Source organism: Tenrec ecaudatus, chromosome 4, assembly GCF_050624435.1.
Source record: "Tenrec ecaudatus isolate mTenEca1 chromosome 4, mTenEca1.hap1, whole genome shotgun sequence".
In the NCBI taxonomy this organism is placed as follows: domain Eukaryota; kingdom Metazoa; phylum Chordata; class Mammalia; order Afrosoricida; family Tenrecidae; genus Tenrec; species Tenrec ecaudatus.
The window spans coordinates 117066918-117084605 of NC_134533.1; the positions used below are offsets into that span (position 1 = coordinate 117066918).

The window sequence follows — 17688 nt, forward strand, 5'->3', positions numbered from 1 at the left end:
GAAGGCAGCCACACCCTCTGGGTCATGCCTGGGTACTCCTGAGGAAGTTGCCAATCGAATTAATCTCTCCACTGAGCAAGTTGAGCAGCCGAGAGTGCGAAAACATATCATCTTCCTGTATTAAAAACATATCTTCCTGTATTAAAAACATATCTTCCTGTATTAAAAACATATCATCTTCCTGTATTAAAAACATATCTTCCTGTATTAAAAACATGAGGTTCTCCATCCCACCTGCTCTCATTTTTCTCTCTGATGGGATGGTGGGTTTGAAATGCCAACTCCTTTGTGTTCGCAGTTCATCACCTAACACACGGTGCCCTGAGGATTCCACGCCCGCCGCCTACCACGCTGACAGCATCCCGCCTCGTGTCAGCATCACTGCCCTGGGCAGTGACTCGCTGTCCTGCAGGACCTCCTTCTGCACCAGGCCACACAGAATCCTTAGTGGTGTTTATCGTCCATTTTAATTCTAGAAGTAGATGTGCTGATAGAATTCTAATGGTTTAAGAATACTATTTCTTAAATTATACTAAGAACAAAATTGTTTTGTAAAATCTTTCTACATTGATTTATAACTCTATTAGTTACATTATTAACAACTGGGCAGAAACCTTATTGGGGTTTTCTCCTTCTGTTCCTTCAGATTACTATTTCATTCCCAGAAAAGTTATCGATACAGGGCCACAAATGCTAATTACAATAATATTGTCACTAAAATTTTGTCACAGAAAAGTGGACAAAATCGGGAACTATATAAACAACAGTGTGCGTCCTCAGTGTGTGCAGACAAAACCGCATGCTTAGAAGCATCGCTGTCACTCAGTAACAATGGCAGCTCTGTCCTGAGCTCACTTCACTCACTGTCATTGAGCTGTTGAATCTAACTCATCGGGATGCTAGAGGACAAAGGAGAACTGTCGCTGGGGGCTTCCAAGACTGTAGCCCTCTTTCTTAAAAAACAACAACAGTTTTATTGGCATATAATTCACGTATCATACAAGTCAATAACTCTATCACATCACGAAGAGTTGCACAATCATCACCACAATCAGTTTTAGAACATTTTCTTCATTCTTGTCCTGATTAGCTCCCCATTCCCCCCAACTTCCCCTACCCAAACCCCAAGGAATCATTAATCTAGTTACTGGCTCTATAGACTTACCTATCCAGAATCGTATATACAGAAAAATGTTTTTAGAAAAACCTAACAAGAATAACAAAGTAAAAGAGAGAAAAATCTCAACTGAAAAGAAAGTAGAAAATATTAAAAACTAGAACAAATTTAAAGTGGATCAATATGTCTATCTATAAGAAAGGCAGGATAAACAATCCTGAGGAGAAAGCTATAGGACCCATAGTGGGGTGGCGGTGGGGGCATGGTAGAGGAGGAGCCGGGAAAGGGATCAGGGAGCCAACAAATTCAGGGACAAGGGAACAACAAAGAATCTAACATCGATGGGGAGGATGGTGTAGAATGCCTGGTGGATTTTGATCAATTGTAATGTAGCTGAGAGGAATTACTGGGAACCCAATGAAGGGATTACTGAGAACATGATAGTGGAGTAGGAGGAAAGTAAAAGGAAACAGGAAAAATCTAGGAAGCAAAAGCCATATATAGAGGTATATATATAATAGGAATGTACATGTGTAAATATATTAATATATAATGATAGGGTTTTTTCTCTATGTACATATATTTATATATTAAATTGTTAAGGTATCAGAAGGACTTTGGGTCTCTACTTAAGTCTTCCCTCAACACAAGAACACTTTGTTCTAGTAACCTGGCACTCTGTGTTACTTACCTTCCCAACATGATCACTGACAACAAAATAGGTGCATAAGCAAATATTAAGAATGCTGATGGTGCCCGGCTATTTAAAGATATAGTGCCTGGAGTCTTAAAGGCTTGAAGTTAAACAAGCGGCCATCTAGCAGGGAAGCAACATGGCTCACATGAAAGAAGCACACCAGCCTCAGTGATCATGAGGTGTCCACAGGATCAGGTATCAGAAGATCACAAACAAACAATTATATTGATGTGAAGGAGCAGGGTCAGAGTGGAGACCCGGAGCCTATCTGCAGACAATTGGACATTCCCTCACAGAAAGGTCACACATAATTGACGAGTCAGCCAGGGTGCAGCGTAACACTGAAGAAACACACAACATTCCTTTGGTTCTTTAATGCTACACCCTCCTCACCCCCGGCAACTATCGTGACTCCAGTTATACCTCACAAATCCTGCTAGACTGGAGTACATCGGCACAGATAAGAGCCCTCAACACAAGGCAGCCAGGACAGATAAACTCATCGGAAACAGTCATGGGAATAGTGATACCATGAGGAGAGGGGTGCTATAGCAACGTGTGGCGGAGGAACTAGATGGTACTTAGCTAACAGAAGGAATAGTGTTTGGGTTCTTAAAAGCAGGGCCATAAGAAGGAGTAAAAAGTCTCATCTTTCTCCAGTCATTCTGAACTACTGGCCTTGTGGTTAACAGCCCAACTCGCCATCCACAGAATCATCAGGACTCTTTCTGAGTACATCAGAAGGTTAAAGAAGTAAATTAGCCTCGAGTGTTAGCCTTGTAGATACACCTGTAAACCAGGCTTACTTAAATTGATGAGTCTCTGCTGAGACAGTGCACAAAGATTTTAGAGACAGTTATTCTTTCTGGCAGTCAGTGTCACCCAGTGTGGTTGGTACCCCACCCCGCCCCCAACCCACCTAGTACACCACTGATACACCTTCAGGGTGGGCAGTGGTTACTGCCAGGGAAACTTCCCAGAAGCAAGGAGAGACTAGCCCAGGACGGCAGTCACCCTCTTAATCCCTCTGCCTGTTGAGGACAAGAGAAAGGTTAAAGGGTTTTGCACTTCAGAAACACACACACACACACACACACACACACACACACACACACACACACACAACCAGGCACAGATAAAGCCCTGGCAAAACAATCTCATCAAATCTCCATGATCTCCTCCAATCCCAGGTAAGCACACTCCCACAGAAAATCCATCTGAGCGCACACACACAGCACCAGGCACATATGTCCTCCATCAAAAATTGAGACAGTTTTACTTTTATGCCCTTACATCCTTGGTGAAATCTGTGATGAGGCCAGCCGCCCAGAGTTTGAGTGATGGACAGGGGCTCACGTGCTCCCTAGTCCGCGGCAATGTAAATTAGCCTCAAAAGTGAGGTTCCAAGCCAGCAGAGGAAGCTCAAAAGCCATAAATGACTTCATGGGCACCTCTTCCTCCAAAAAGATTCGGCCAAGCAGGAGACCCCCCAATCTATCATTAGCTGAGCACAGTCTCCTCCCTCCCCCTACATAGCAGACCTTAGAAAGCTGGTGGAAAATTTGAATTCAAAGATGATGGGAATTTTCTGAAGCCACCCCCCCCACCCCACTCCCACCCCGACCCCCGTACTGAGTACCAAGTGAGTACTGGCTCCTTCTAACACGCTGCCCCGCCTCCCCTGGAGGTTGGAGCTGCAAGAAGTAGCTTTCCCAGACCCCAGGAGCGCTGACAGCAGGACCGCAGTTGCAACCCCAACCAGAACGCCCACTCCCATTCCCATCCCTCCCCCCACCGTCCCAGCAGGTAAAATCAGTCCTGATACTTTCTGCACCCCAAAGGGCGAGCGGCCCCTCTCCACCTCCCCCACCCTCTGCCCGCCCACACAAACCAACCGCGGGGCTCTGGGACTGCAAAGCACGGGAGCCCTGGGACGCAGTGGGTTAGGCGTGGGCTGCTAACCTAAAGGCTGCAGTTCAAATCCACCAGTGGCTTGCAGGGAGGGAGAAGTCTCCGACACCCTAGGGAGCAGCTCTTCCCTGCACTACAGGGCTGCGTTGAGTAGGAGTTGACTCCAGGGAAGCGAGTGGGCTTTTTGGCAAGCACAGGGGTAGGAAAAGGGCTCCAGGCCACCTGCACCCACACCAGCAGAACCCAGGCCCCTCCGGGTGGCCCGGGGGCGGGGCGTCACGAGGCCCGCCCCCACGACGTCAGCCGGGCGGGGCGGGGCGTGTGGCCTGGCAGAAGGTTCGGTGTCCGCGGGAGGAGCTGGTCCTGGCGGCCGCGATGGTGCGCGCCTAGGATGCTGCCGCGCCTCCTCGCCTCGCTGGGGGCCCTCTGGACTCTGCGCCTCTGCTCGGCCGCGCACGGTAAGGATGGCGGCTCCGCGCCGCCCAGCTGATGGGGCGGCCAGACGTGGCCCCCGCTCGCTCCAGCTAGCTCGCCTCGGTCACCACGCTAAAGCTCCGCGTCCCGTCCCGTAGTACAGCCCTCCTGGCTGGCCCTCTGGGGACTCAAAACGCAAACCTCACGGTGCCGACTCTTAGGACCCTGTAGGGCCGGGAAGAACTGTCCCTGTGGGGTTTCGAGACTGTAACTCTTTAGGGGAGTAGAAAGTCCCGTCTTTCTCCCGGCACGTAACCACAGGGGCGCCCGTTGCATCCTCTCCCTGGGTTCCTCTCTTTGCCGCGGACCTGCATTCAAGAGACCGCTGCCCTGACTCGCCTTTGGTGAACTTGGAGAGGCTGAGTTTGATGTGTGCGCTCTGCGCGTGTGTGCATGTGTGTTGGTGGTAAAGAGAAACGAACCTGCTCCAGCTCACTGAACACTCTGCTTAGGACAAGCCATACGTTTTTCTGTAGCTGTTTTGTTCTAGTTCTCGAGATAGGTTCACTTGTTGATCCATGAGCTCAATCCTCATCCACTCCACCCCCCCTCACCCATTCATCAGTTATTATTAACTTCTCTCTCTCTCTCTCTCTCTCTGTCTCTCTCTCTCTGTCTCTCTCTCTCTCTCACACACACACACACAGACACACACACACACACACACACACACCACAGCTCCTACCTTGTCCCCTAGTCCCAGCAGCCATTCCGGCTGACCATTTCTACTCCACCAGCTCATCCCACTGCCCCTCCCGCACCCGAGCCCCTCAGTTCAGGCTCACCATGTGCCCTCTCTCCAGGGACAGTTTAGCCCCTTGAGAAGAATAAACCCTTACAGAGAATGAAAGAGCCAGGGCGCAGCAGAGACTGGAACTGCTTCCACAGCCAAGAAAACACGTAGCCACGCTCACATGACCGAGAGCAGAGTTGACGTGCAAATCCAAACCACCACATAGATGGGCGGCCTTTCTCACTTTCCGTTTAATGTTTTGAAATTAAGACCAAGGATGGAAGATAAGCTCAGGATGAAAGCAAGAGGCTGGGACAGAAATGTTTTCTAAAAACAGTGTCGCGGAGCGAGGGTGGTGGGGGTGGGGGGGACGGGGTGGTGGTGGTGGTGCTCAGACATGTTCTGGAGATCCAGAGAGGCTAGAGATGGAGGGAACCAGGAGCTGGGGGGCTGTCGATCTGAGGGATGAAAGGTTGAGGGAGGGGACACAGGGTGGACTGTGCACACTACCATCCCCAGGCTCTTCAAGGAAGCCCTTTGGTGGCACTCTTACAAATGAAGGGACGGGTTTAGCAAGGTTGTCATTTGTCTCACTCAAGTGAATGGTAATGGGGGGCTGGAGATGGGGAATTGGGCTGTTTCTGTGTGGAAGCAGCCTTAGGTCCATCAGGAGCCAGAGCTGGCTCAGACCGTCTGTGCTCACAGACTGAGATGGGCATCAGGCTAGAGAAAAAAGGTTTTCTCAGAGCTAAGGGATAGCACTTGGCTTAGGGTAGCCCAGGAGAGCCAAGAGGGGAAAGAGACAGATGTCATTAAGCAAGCTGTGTATCCAGAGAGGTGGCTTGAGGCTGGGGCCAGCCCTGGAGCTGGAGCTGGAGCAGGGACGGGGAATGGACCAGCCAGGTCGTCTGAGACCTCCTGGCTGATGTACCTTAGCCCTCAGCCTCTGCCTTTTCCCTGGGGTTCATTGGACCCAGTTCAGCTCCTCCTAGTCAACTCTAGTTGCAGAGAGCCTTCGCCAGTGCTGCAGGGTGCCACACCAGCTGTAGGACCAGACACAGGTGGATTCAAGTCCCCCCTCTTGCCTTTTACGAATAGACTGGCCTTGGGCCTAGCACTTAACCTCTCAGAGCCGCTTATTTTTCTTGGGGAGACATGGAGTGAATGCTCACCTTATCGGGCTGTTGTGCTAACTGAAACACACCTAGCACAGTGATCGGCTCATAGTGAAACAAACCAACCAACCAAACCCACACTCACGGCCACCAACTCAATTCTGACTCGTGGGGACCCCGTAGGCCAGGATAGCTGCCCCTGTGTGGGTTTCTAAGATGGCAGCTCTCCGGGAGTAGCAAGCCTCATCCTCCCCCCCCCACCCCCCAGGAACAACTGGGGGTTTCAAACGGCGAACATTGTGGGGAGCAGCCTGATGTGTAACCACTACACCGCCAGGAGTCCTCGTAGTAAAGTTCTCCTCCTGGCCCCCCACCATCGTGTAGACGGGCTGACGGCTGGCACTCTTCCCCCCAGGGACCGAGCTGCCCAGTCCTTCGTCTGTGTGGTTCACAGCAGAGTTCTTCCACCACGTCCTCCACTGGACACCCATCCTGAAGGAGTCCCCAAGCACCAGCTATGAAGTGGAGCTGAAGAGGTGAGGACAAAGAGGAGGGGCAGAGGCAGGAAGGAGGGAGTGGTGGACCCAGCCCTGTTGCCCTCGGGCTCAGGGAAGACACCCAGAGTCTTCCTGTTGAAGTGACACCTGAAGGGACCCTGGCTTATCTCTGTCAATTAACCCACTCAATGAACCTTGTGATGTGCCCAGAGGGACTCTGGGTGCTCAGAGTTGAAGGGTCAAGGTTGAGGGTCTTTGCCCTCCAGGCTTTTTCATCTCAATGAAAAACAGGGAAAATGCCTACAACCTAGTTGGAGGCTCGGGCAGCTGTAACAATGGCAAGTATCTTTGGAGTCATTAAAAAGAAACCAAGGTAAAATTCACTGCCATCAAGTCAATGCTAACTCATATCGACTCCACAGGGCAGGACAGAACTGCTCCTTGAGCTTCCGAGACTGTAACTCCGTACCCGAGTAGAAAGCCTCATTTTTCTCCTGAGGAGCCGCTGGTGGTTTTGAACTGCTGACCTTGCAGTTAGCATGCAATGTGCAACCACTGTGCCACCAAGGCAAAGCAAAATTAGGCTGTGTTGTCAGGGGTGGCAAGTCTTCCTGGAGGAGGAGCTAGGCCGTGAACCAATCATAATCTGGTATCCCGGTGTTTGGGCCACGGAGAAACTGGCACAGGTCTGGGAGAACTCCTAGCAAAGAGGCCTGAGGTCTGGGCCAGCGTCTGCCTCTAGTCTCTTGTTTCCCTCTGAGAGTGGTTAGGTTGGAGCACAAGTCCCTCTTCTTCCCCTCACTGGAGTGTGTTTACAGATATGGAGAGCTGAGATGGGAGCCCATCCCCGCCTGTACCCAGATCCTGGCCCAGTCCTGTGACCTCACTGAGCACACCTTAGACCTGTACCACCTTGAAACCGCCGGTTACCTGGTCAAAGTCCGGGCAGTGGATGGCAGCAGGTGCTCCAACTGGACCTCATCCAACACTCGCTTCACCATGGACGATGGTACCCTTTCTCCCCTTAGCCTAGAACATGGCAGTCGGGGCCCCTTTCAGCCTTCTTGTCTCATGGTTACCAAGCTTCCGGCCTGGGAGCCTCGCGGTCTGCACTAGAGAGGACAGTTCTTTGGAAAAAGTATAGATGAGAGTAGCCAGAGCCATGGGGGGTTTAAAAAGGAACTAAAGTTGCTTATTCTACAGAAGAGAGGTTGGGGGTCAGGGGGGGCCTGCAGGCTGAGTCACCAGGGCCACCCCGGGGGCTAAAGGGCTGGGGAAGAGGAAGTGAGTCCCCAAGCGCTCCGCTTTGCACCGCAGAAGGCAGGAAGCAGTGGACAGAATTTAGGATCCAGTCCCTTCCTTTAGGGATGACCTTCCAGGGTCGGGCTGAGGCACTGCAGCAGAGCCTCTATGGAAGAAAAGCAAGGGGTCTCTCTCTGCGGGGTAAGACAAATGGGTAGCCCCAACCGCAACGGGCTTCTTCCATGCCTCCCCCTGGGGTTGAGCATGCTCTATGGGAAGGTCCCCAAACAGTTTGTGCTCAATCACTGATGCCGGGCAGTCTGAACGTCCCAGCCACACCTCAGAAGACAGGCTTGGAGATCCACTTCCATAAAAGAAAACCCTGCCCGGGAAGTTCTACTTGGAGACCCATGGGCTCACCATGGGCAGGCATTGCCTTGGCAACAACTGGTCTGGTTTGTGTGGGGTCATGGGTTATGCCTGGGCTGCTTATGGCAAAGTTTGCATCACCAGCCCCTCTGAGGGAGAAAGATCAAGCTTTCTACTCCCATGAAGTATACAATATGAGAAGCCCACAGGGGCAGTTTTACCCTGCCCTTTAGGGTCACTGTGAGATGGGATCAACTGGACGACAGTGAGCTTGGTGGTGTGTGTGTGTGTGTGTGTGTGTTTGTGTGTGTTTGTGTGTGTGTGTGTGTAGAACTTGCTCTGAAGGGACAGACGTATGAGCTGAAGGTCGGAGGAAGCCAGGGACTCCCAGGTGCCTGTCTGCAGGCTCGTGCCCAATGGGCTAACAGCCTATGCCATAGGGAGTGTATTTTAAACGTGCTGCCAGGGCCCAGTCTCAGACGGTCAGATCCACTGTGTCTTGAGTGGGCCTGGGGCACTAGTATTTAAAAAAAATAATTTAATTGGCACATGATTCCATATCATACAATTTAATAGTCTAATCATGTCAAGAATAAATGTACAGTCATCACTACAATCAATTTTGGAACATTTCTTCCCTGTGTTTAAATCGCTTTTACAATGAGTTCCCTCTCCACCCCACCCCTGAATTCATTGTTTGCTCTTGAAATCCCCTCACCGGCCCCATCTCCCGAGTTCCTACCCCTACATCCCCTGAAAAACCCACACATCATTCATTATCTCTAGACAGCCACTCCTTCTGGTGCTAGTATTTCTTAACACGTGTTCCAGGAAGTCTTTTTATACCGTTGGGTTGGAAACCATCTGGCCCAAGACTCAGAGTGGACGCAGCTGCCCTCTGGAGAAGAGGCATGTGGGCGGGTGGAAGCCTTCCACAGCCTGCAGGCCTAATGGTGTCCCCCTCCCTCTCAGTGACTCTGACGGTGGACAGTGTGAAACTGGAGACACGCAGCGGCTCCATCCTGGTGACAATCCAGCCCCCCAAGCCGATGATAGCGCCCCAAAATGAAATGTACAAACAAGTCAATATCTTCGAAGAGTATGAGATCGCTATTCGCAAGGTGCCTGCGAATTACACGGTAAGCCGCTCCCTGGGTGCCCCTGTCTCCTGGGCTGGAAGTGCAGGGGGGGGGTCTTTGCTGGCAGAGTTGAGAGAGGTCCAGGATTGGGATGGGGGTCAGCTGATGGATGGAGGGGTGTGTGGGAATGAGCCGAGCCTTCCACTCTGCGGTCCTAAGAGTGCCTGCTAGGGGCTGGGCACCCTGTAAGCCACTTTGTAGCTATCAGTGCTGGTTCCCTTGCAGGTAGACATTTGATTCGTTTTAGAGATGAGGAAATGGGAGCCCTGGTGACATAGTGGAAACACAGTGGGCTGCTACCCACAAGGTCAACAGTTTGAAACCAAACCACCAGCTTTGAGGAGGCTTTCTACTCCTGTCAAGAAATACAGTTTCAGAAACCTGCAGAGGCAGTTCTACAGGGCTGCTAAGGGTCGGAGATCACTGCATGGCAGTGAGTTTGATGTGTGTGCATGCGTGTGTGTGTGCGTGTTATCCACAAACTCCACCTACTTTCTCTCTTCTCCATCTCAGTGAATTCCAGCCCTTCTGAAAAGGCCCCAACGTCTAGAAAACACACCCTTTTCTCTTTCAACACACAGCACATTGCATTGGTGATTGTAGGAGCAGAAGGTGGGAGTTGCTGGGGCGGGGCTGGGGGATCAATCTAGAAGCCCATAGCTTCAGCTTGCCCTGCCACGGTGCCTCGAAACCAGGGCACTGTGCCTATGATACTGTCTGCATTTCAGTCCACAAACAAGATCCCCAGTGAACACTTCAGCATCCCGACCTCTGGAGACGTGGGAGAGTTCTGTGTCAAGGTGAAGCCAGCCATCAAGTCCCGAATAAATCAGGGTGTGTGGTCCGAGGAGACGTGCATCACCCTCAGCAGGCAGTGTAAGTCCGACCAGGGGGTCAGGGTGGCGTGGGGGTGGGGGGCAAAAGGACCTCCCACAACCCAGGAAAGCATCAGTCAGGGCTGCTGGGGCCAGGGGGGCGCAAGGCACTCTTCACCATGTAGCCCCTCTTAGCCCCTTTTAGAGTTAGGGGAGTGAGATGCAGAAGCAACTTCTTAGGTCCCCTCGGAGGGAGACAAACAAGGCTTTCTGCTCCCATGAAGACTCAGTCTCCGAAGCCCACAGGAGCAGTTTTGCCCTGTCCTATAGGGTTGCTATGAGTCGGTACTGACTCAATGACAGTGATTGAGGGTCCCCGTGAGGAGTTGGGCAGTGGCAGCTGAGGTCGCCTGGTTCCGTGGGCCTCTCACGTGAGCACAGCTGTGCATCCCAGAAAGCCCCCCCCCCACCCCAAGGTGGCCCTCAGACAGTAGTTCCTGTTTGCTGCTCTGCCCAGGCCACACAGACCCATCGCACACTGCAGGAAGCAGGACTGAGCCGCTCCAAGCCCCTCCGACTCACAGCCCTGGGGTGGTGAGGGCAGGAGAGAGCCTTACCACCTGCTGGGGACAGAGCCTGCACAGAGAAATCCCTGATCAGTCCCTCAGGTCGACTTGGGTCAAGCACCAGCCAGACCCTGTGGAAAGCTCTCTGAAAGGCCTTGCCTTTTGCCAGTAACTTCCAGTGTGGGGAGCACCTTCTCGAGCCCCCTGTTGTGGGAGCCCGGTGACAGATGGAGGCGCTCCCTGTGTGGCAGGCAGCTTGAAGGAGCTGTTCCTCCCTGCACTGGCACATTGGCTTTCGTGCTTCATGGATATCAGAGCTCGTTGGCCAGCTTTGGGTTCCAACCCACTCGGCACGGTGCTCAGCCCCTCTGTGCATCAGGCCCCTCATCTGTACAGATGGCGACAGAGTAGTCGGTTCTCTAACAGGTGCTCCACAAAGTCTGTGGAAAGTCTTCCGTTGACTTTCCAGCCCCTTTTTTCTGCAAATATTTTGGAGCCCCCCCCCCACCCGCACCTTGTACTTACAGCATAAGGTTATTATGAGGCGCAAGTGAAAGAAGCGAAGTTCGTGTGACTTTCTAACTACTATCATTGTTCCTTTCCAACCATCTGATCAGGTGGGAATAAAAATGACGACTTTCATGTTTATTGACAATAAATATAATATAATATATAATACTATTTTTATTTATAATTAAAATAGTCATTTTTATTCCCCTTGTATGGACAAGGAAAATGAGACACGGGGAGGCTAAGTATCTAGCCCCCAGGCCCACAGCTCATACGTGGTGAAGCTGGGATTTAAACCCAGGTCTGGCTGCCCCCAAAACCTCTTTGCTGAACTGCGGTGGCATTGGGCTCCTTGCTCCTGGTGGTGTCATGTGAGTGGTTTGCAGAGGCCTAGAAACAGAGCCACCGTGTCGGATGAGGCTCACCTTGAGGGCAGGGGTTGGAGACTCATTCGGTGGTTCCTGAGAGTGGCGGGGGAGCCCCTGGGAACAGTCTGGTGAGTCCCACAATGCCAGGTCACCAACGCGTTTTTCTGGGCCTCCAGATCTCACCCCGCCCATCCTCAGCATCGCCTCCGTCACTGTGCTGCTCCTCTGTGGAATCGTGGCCTACTGCCTGGCCCTCCACCTGTACGTGCGGCGTCCGGGAAAGCTGCCCACTGTCCTGGTGAGTGTCACAGTTGGCTACTGTCCATCCTTCCCAACCACACCAAGGTCCCACTAAGCAGGGAGCCCTGGGGAAAGCCCACCCACTCCGACAGCTCCCCCCACCCTCGCCATTGGCTTCACCGGGCACCGTGGGCAGAGAGCGAGGACATAAACACAAATTCCCTTCTTGAGAGTGTCTCTTGCTGGTGGACTGGATAAGACTTGGGCTGAAGAATCCCAGACCTCCCCACTCCACATTGTTGTTGCTCTAATAGTGGGCCCTGGATTAGCCCCTGTGCATTCATGACTATGGGATAGGTACAGTGATGATTCTCCTCTTATGAATGAGGAGACTGAGGCACAGGGAGATTGCTCCATGCATTAGGTCACACAGCCAGGGAGAGTGGGTTGGGTTGGACCCCAGGCCCTGAGTGGCTGAGGAAAAAGAGAACAGGAGGTTGTAAGTGGTGCCCTAGGGGTGCTGATGGGGCCAGGGGGGGGCGTGATTCCGGACAGGTGGGATTCCTAGACAGGGTGAGGGTCTTGAGTTTCCTCCAGCTATGACAATGCTGACAAATGCTGCACCCCTGGACAGCAGGCCTCCAAACTCACTAGGCAAGAGCTGAGCCCCATTTTCCAAACCTCAGCCTGTCCCTGGGGTGTGATGGTTCAGGACCTGGCTGGAGAGCACCCAGCTCAGCCAGAGAAGCAGGAGCCCCAGGGAAACTCAGGGGTGGGCAGGGCGCCTCCACAGAGCCCCTGAGCTCTCTCAGCAATCTAAGGAGAGACACACAGAGGCTGAAATGACGAGACAGTGGGGGGCCTACCTGGCCCAGGTAGGGTTTTGTCCAGTAACACAGGAACCATGCTCCCATTTCCAGGAGAGAAGTAAGTAGAGATCCCTCAGGGACTGTTACGGTTCTTCCCCTGTGTAAACGAGATCTGCGCTCTGTCCTCTCTGTGCTGGGGATATTCAGTCCCGAGAGCATGTACCCTGGCCTGTGTAACACGTGCTTTGAGGCTGCCCTGCGCCCACGAGAGCTATGGGTAGTGGTGGTTTAAACATGCATGCAGCCTGCCCTCGGCAGGGGAGACCGAGGGAGATCTCTAGAGAGCAGAGGGAGTGGAGGAAGAGAGGTCCTGCTAGGCAGGATGGGGAGATTTGAAGTTAAGGTTCAGGGAAGACATCTAGAAAGAGTGAACAGTCAAGCAAGTGCTGAGCGCCTCCTGCATGCGAAATGTTGTCAGGGAAGAATCTGATCCGTGCGGCCCCTGCTCCCCCGGAGTTTGGTGACAGCTCTGTGAGGCAGTCCACGTGCGAACTGCTCACTTGGATACCAAGCTCAGTGAACAGACAGACGTGCAAAAGTCCCCTGGAAGGTGGCCAACACTTCTTGTTCTGTCCCTTCTGGAGGTCGGGGTCACAGAACGGAGCTGTCCTGGGAGTTTTGTCTCCTCCAGGGTTCATATGCCCCTCCCACTACTGCTGAGCTGTTTTAAGACTTCCCATAGCGCTTCCAAGACTGTGCGTCTTTATGGGGGCACAACAAGGGGGGGGGGCAAAAGCGAGTTTCCACAAAGCCAGTGCTAAGAAGAAGTCAGCTAAGTTCATGTGGAAAGGGTGGAGAGGGAGGACGAGCTCTCTGGGCTGAGACCTGAACCCGGAGGAGGGCACAGCCAAGCCCGTGTGGAGAGAAGGGTGGAAGCCACAGCCCATGCAAAGGTCCTGAGACAGCACTGTTCTCAGGGAAGAAAGTCACCAGAGTGGCTGGGGCACAGGGACAAGAAGACAGCTGGGGCAGAAAGATACACAACCCTGGAGGCCCTCCTCTCTAATCTACCGGGTGTCTCTGAGTGGGAGGCGACTGGATGGCAGTGGGAGTTGGGTGCGTACCACAAGGTCAGCAGTTCAGAACCACTCCAAGGGAGAAAGACAGGCTTTCTACCCCCATGAAGAGTTATAGCCTTGGAAACCCACAGGGGCAGTTGGACCAAGTTGGGGTGGACTTGATGGGAGTGTGTTCATTTGGGGGTAAATATTATTTTAAGAAATGGATCTCAATTTTGTACACACGCATACCCCTACTAGGGGACTTCAAAAAGTTCCTGGAGAAGTGGGGTGGAAAGGTAATGGGTTTCTCCCCCCAATATCCAAAAATCCTCTCGTGTGTGTAAGTTATTATGTAAAATGTAGGAGCCCTGGTAGTGTAGTGGATTATGCGTTGGGGTGCTAATGGCAAAGTCAGCAGTTCAAAGCCACCAGCTGCTCCAAGAGAGCAAGGCGAGGCTTTCCGCTCCCATAAAGAGTTCCCATCTTGGAAACCCACAGGGAGATGTTCCGCTGTCCTGTGGGATCGCCGCGAGTCAGCATCGATGGCAGTGAGTTGGGGTTGGGAGCATGTAAAAGGTATCTCTTGCTTTGGGTCATGGTTTTAAAAACTAACTTGATGTCTTCTAGAAGGGCCTGGCCTGCTCTCGGGCTGGAAGAGCTGAGAGGTCCCCCATCCCCAGCAGGCTTTCACCCCACCTGTCAGTCTACCTGGCCTGACCCAAACTGAGAACTGAATTAGGAGGAAAACAGATTTTGTTTTTTGAAAACTGATTCTTAAAGGGAGACATGTCTCCGTGTGACCCGTGATCTGCAGCCCCCCACTTTTTTCCCCAAGCAGAATCCTGTGAGCTGCCTCTTAGCCATGGCTGTGACCTTGCATGGGGCTGGGTGCCTGCACGCGACCACGTGATCCTCCCACCCCTCTCACTCGTCTCTCCTCCTTAGGTCTTCAAAAAGCCTGTCCCCTTCAGCCAGCCCCCCAACCCCCAGGTCCTGGACATCATCTACCACCTGGACGAGGAGGGCTTCTCGAAGGTGTCCTCAGAGCTACGGCACTCTGAACTGCGCGGCAGCACCGACAGTGGCTTTGGCAGTGGCAAGCCGTCCCTGCAGACTGAAGAGCCCCAGTTTCTCCTCTCTACAGCCCCCTCCCTGGCTGGTGAGGCCACGGGACAGGGGGAGCCCACAGGGCTGGAGAACGGCTGCACGGGGGGCAGTGGCGACAGCACAGACAGTGGCATCTGCCTGCAGGAGCCCAGAGTAAGCACCAGCCCAGAGCCTGGCTGGGAGCTGCATGCGGACAGGCAGGACCAAGACGACAGTGGCATTGGCCTCGTCCACCACTCTGCAAAGCCGCCTGGGGACACACTGGGCAGCTCGGCCTTGAGCAAGGTCAGCACCCCACAGCCTGAGCTACCTGGAGACGAAGGCCCGGCTGCCGTGGTGTGCCGAGGCTACCTGAAGCAGCCAGAAGGCACAGAGGAGAAGGTAGGCAGTGCCGGCTGCCTCAGCGGAGAAGCCTCCTCAACAGACACCCTGGGCCCCAAGCTCCCGACATGCCTGGATGCTGAGGCAGGGTGGCCTCCTCCAGCCCTGGCCAGAGGCTATATGAAACAGGACCCCCCAGGAGTGGCTCTCCTCTCAGGGACCCCAGCTGGACAGTGGGACCAACCGACCGAGGAGTGCCCACTCCTGGACTTGACCACCTGTGGCGCCCTGGGACCCTCTCACTGGAGCTTTGTTCTCCCGGATCTGGCTCCCCCGGACTGTGTGGTGACCCCAGGGAACCTCCTGGGCAGCTTTGACTCAGACCTGGTGGCCCTGCCGCTGATCTCCAGCCTCCATAGGAATGAGTGACCCCGGCTAAGGGAACACTCTGGACTTCAGTCATGTGTGCTTCGCCCCTGGGTCACCCTGGACAAAGATGGCCCTCTGGCGGGGAGGAGGCGACAGAGGAGCCGGCGTCCCCGGGAGATCAGAGGTGAAATGTAAGGCCAGGCTGGGCACTTACCTGAAAACCAGCAGTGCCAGCCCTCGTAAGAACCCACCCCACGTTGCCCACGAGCAGAGGCGACCTGGTGGGACTGGAGCCGGGCAGGCGGTGGCATTGGTCTGTTCGGCTGGAGTAGCGCTCACGGAGGGACTCTGGCCTGAGGAGGGGACCCGAGCAGAGGCCCCCTTCCCCCTTGGGACTCTGCTGCCTCGGCGAGAATGGCCTGCCTGGGGTTTTCTGGATTTGTGGGGAGGCCGTCAGGCTGAAGTCAGCTTGCACCCGGGCCTCGCCCAGGGGCCTGGGCCCCCACAGGCTGGAGGACAAGGCGGGGAGACCTCTGGGCTTCCAGCTCCAGCCGGAAACAGGAGGCAGCTGATGCCAGCAGAGAGGTCGTCCCTGAAAGACCTTCAGGTATGTGTCTGCCTGGGTCAGCCAATCCGTCTGCACAGTACTGAGGAGATTCCGGGGCATGATGTGACAGGCCAGAATGGGGCTCCTGGCTCTCAGCAGTCCTTCTGCCTCCAGACACTACCCCCCTACACATACACTTCCCAGAAAGTACAGCAGCCCCCAGGGCCCCCACAGTGGCCAGGGCATTCACCATCTGCACCTTCGCCACCTGGCTGACTCCCCAGAAGAGCCCTGATTGATTGTATTGGTCACACTCCCTCGGGTCGGAGGTGGGACCTCCCCCTTTGTGTACTGCTGACACCCAGCTTTATCCCCGGGGACAGGGAGCCCCACTGGTCTGTAGGATGACCTGGGGCCAGCTAGGTCTCAGTGGGCCCCAGTTTCCCCTCTGAAATAAGGATGCAGTCTCCAGGTCTCCTGCCATGCCTGGGGTTACCAAGCTGGTCCCTGGGTGACATCCCAATGCCGTGGGGCCCCCAGCTGGAAGGATGTGAACTGTACGACCATGTCTGTGTGGCTTCTTCCACAGAAGTCTGGGCCACATAGCAGGAGAGCCACTTGTGCCCAGGGGTCCAGCATGGGCAGGGGTGGACCCTACTGCCCGTCGTCAGCTTAGAATCCGTTCGAAAGCAAACTCAGTTCACAGCCAGGGGCATGGCATCTGGGAGAGGCGGCAGGGCCTGGCGTGGTCTTGTGATTCTCTGTCCCGGCAAGGTCTCGCCCCCTCCGCCACAAAACTCTATGGTACAGTCTGAGAACTGACCTCTGAAATTCTTGAGGGGAGGTTCCTCAGGGTCCCCTGAAAGGTTTACGTATTTATTTCGGTCATTTATTTATTGAAGACGCAACAGGACCACGCGCTACTTCAAACTCCACGGCGGCCGCCATGTGCGTTGGGGCAAGTCACCTTTCCTCTTTGAGCCCCAGCGGGAACATCTGTAATACTGGCACCAACCCGACTTGCCCGGTTCATGAGAAAGTTGGGTGTGAGTGTGCTTGAGCACAGTGTATCCCCCCTTCGCCCCCCAATAAATTGTCAGGACGCAGGGATTGTGTGGCACCGATCAGCTTACTTTCTGATGAGAGATTCTGGAGCAGTCACTGGGCGTGACAGTGACTAGGGGGTGGGAGAGGAGCAAGACCAAGGACTTGACAAACCCGGGGCCAACGTGTGTGGGTCTGTGACCTTGGGCAAGTCACCCGTCCTCTCGAAGGTTAGTCCCGGGTCCCACAGGGATGAGAGCGCCTCGTGGGGCATGTCATGAGTTCCAACGCTGTCCTCGCCATCAGGGCTGAGAAGGGAAGTGAGCCGCTTTTCGTAGAAACTGTGAAAAGCGAGATAAGGAGTGTGTGGATGGGTTCTTGCAGAATGCTGCAAAGGAAGCGGCGGCCTCGTGCATAACCTCCGACGATTGGAGCCCACTTCCTTCTCCCTGGGGCCCAGGTGGGCTTCCAAAGGGTGTTTCTCTGAAGGGTGAGAGCCAGCTTTGTTCTCTCCTAAAGGCACCAGCTCCTTCCATGAAAAGCCACACGGGCCTTGAATCATTCAGAGTTCAGCCCAGTGGGCTGAGCAAACCCCAGCCTGGCCGGCCAGTGACCTAGATCACCACCCACTCCACTC

General features: G+C 53.9%; 1 protein-coding gene across 1 annotated transcript; it reads left to right on the forward strand.

The window, feature by feature from the left end:
- Nucleotides 1–4116: 4116 nt before the first annotated feature.
- On the forward strand, nt 4117–15969 carry IL10RA (interleukin 10 receptor subunit alpha). The gene is made up of 7 exons (XM_075548778.1): nt 4117–4183; nt 6463–6583; nt 7363–7553; nt 9128–9294; nt 10023–10170; nt 11730–11851; nt 14609–15969. The coding sequence occupies exons 1-7, from the start codon at nt 4117–4119 to the stop codon at nt 15518–15520; spliced, it is 1728 nt and encodes a 575-aa protein (XP_075404893.1). The 3' UTR covers nt 15521–15969.
- The last annotated feature ends 1719 nt before the right edge of the window (nt 15970–17688 follow it).

What these genes read in the sequence shown, in the direction of transcription:
- IL10RA (XM_075548778.1), top strand. Translation starts at nt 4,117, where the DNA reads ATGCTGCCGCGCCTCCTCGCCTCGCTGGGGGCCCTCTGGACTCTGCGC. An exon ending in CCTCTGCTCGGCCGCGCACG is followed by an intron (nt 4,184 to 6,462) that starts GTAAGGATGGCG and finishes TCTTCCCCCCAG; the next exon opens with GGACCGAGCTGCCCAGTCCT. An exon ending in GAAAGCTGCCCACTGTCCTG is followed by an intron (nt 11,852 to 14,608) that starts GTGAGTGTCACA and finishes TCTCCTCCTTAG; the next exon opens with GTCTTCAAAAAGCCTGTCCC.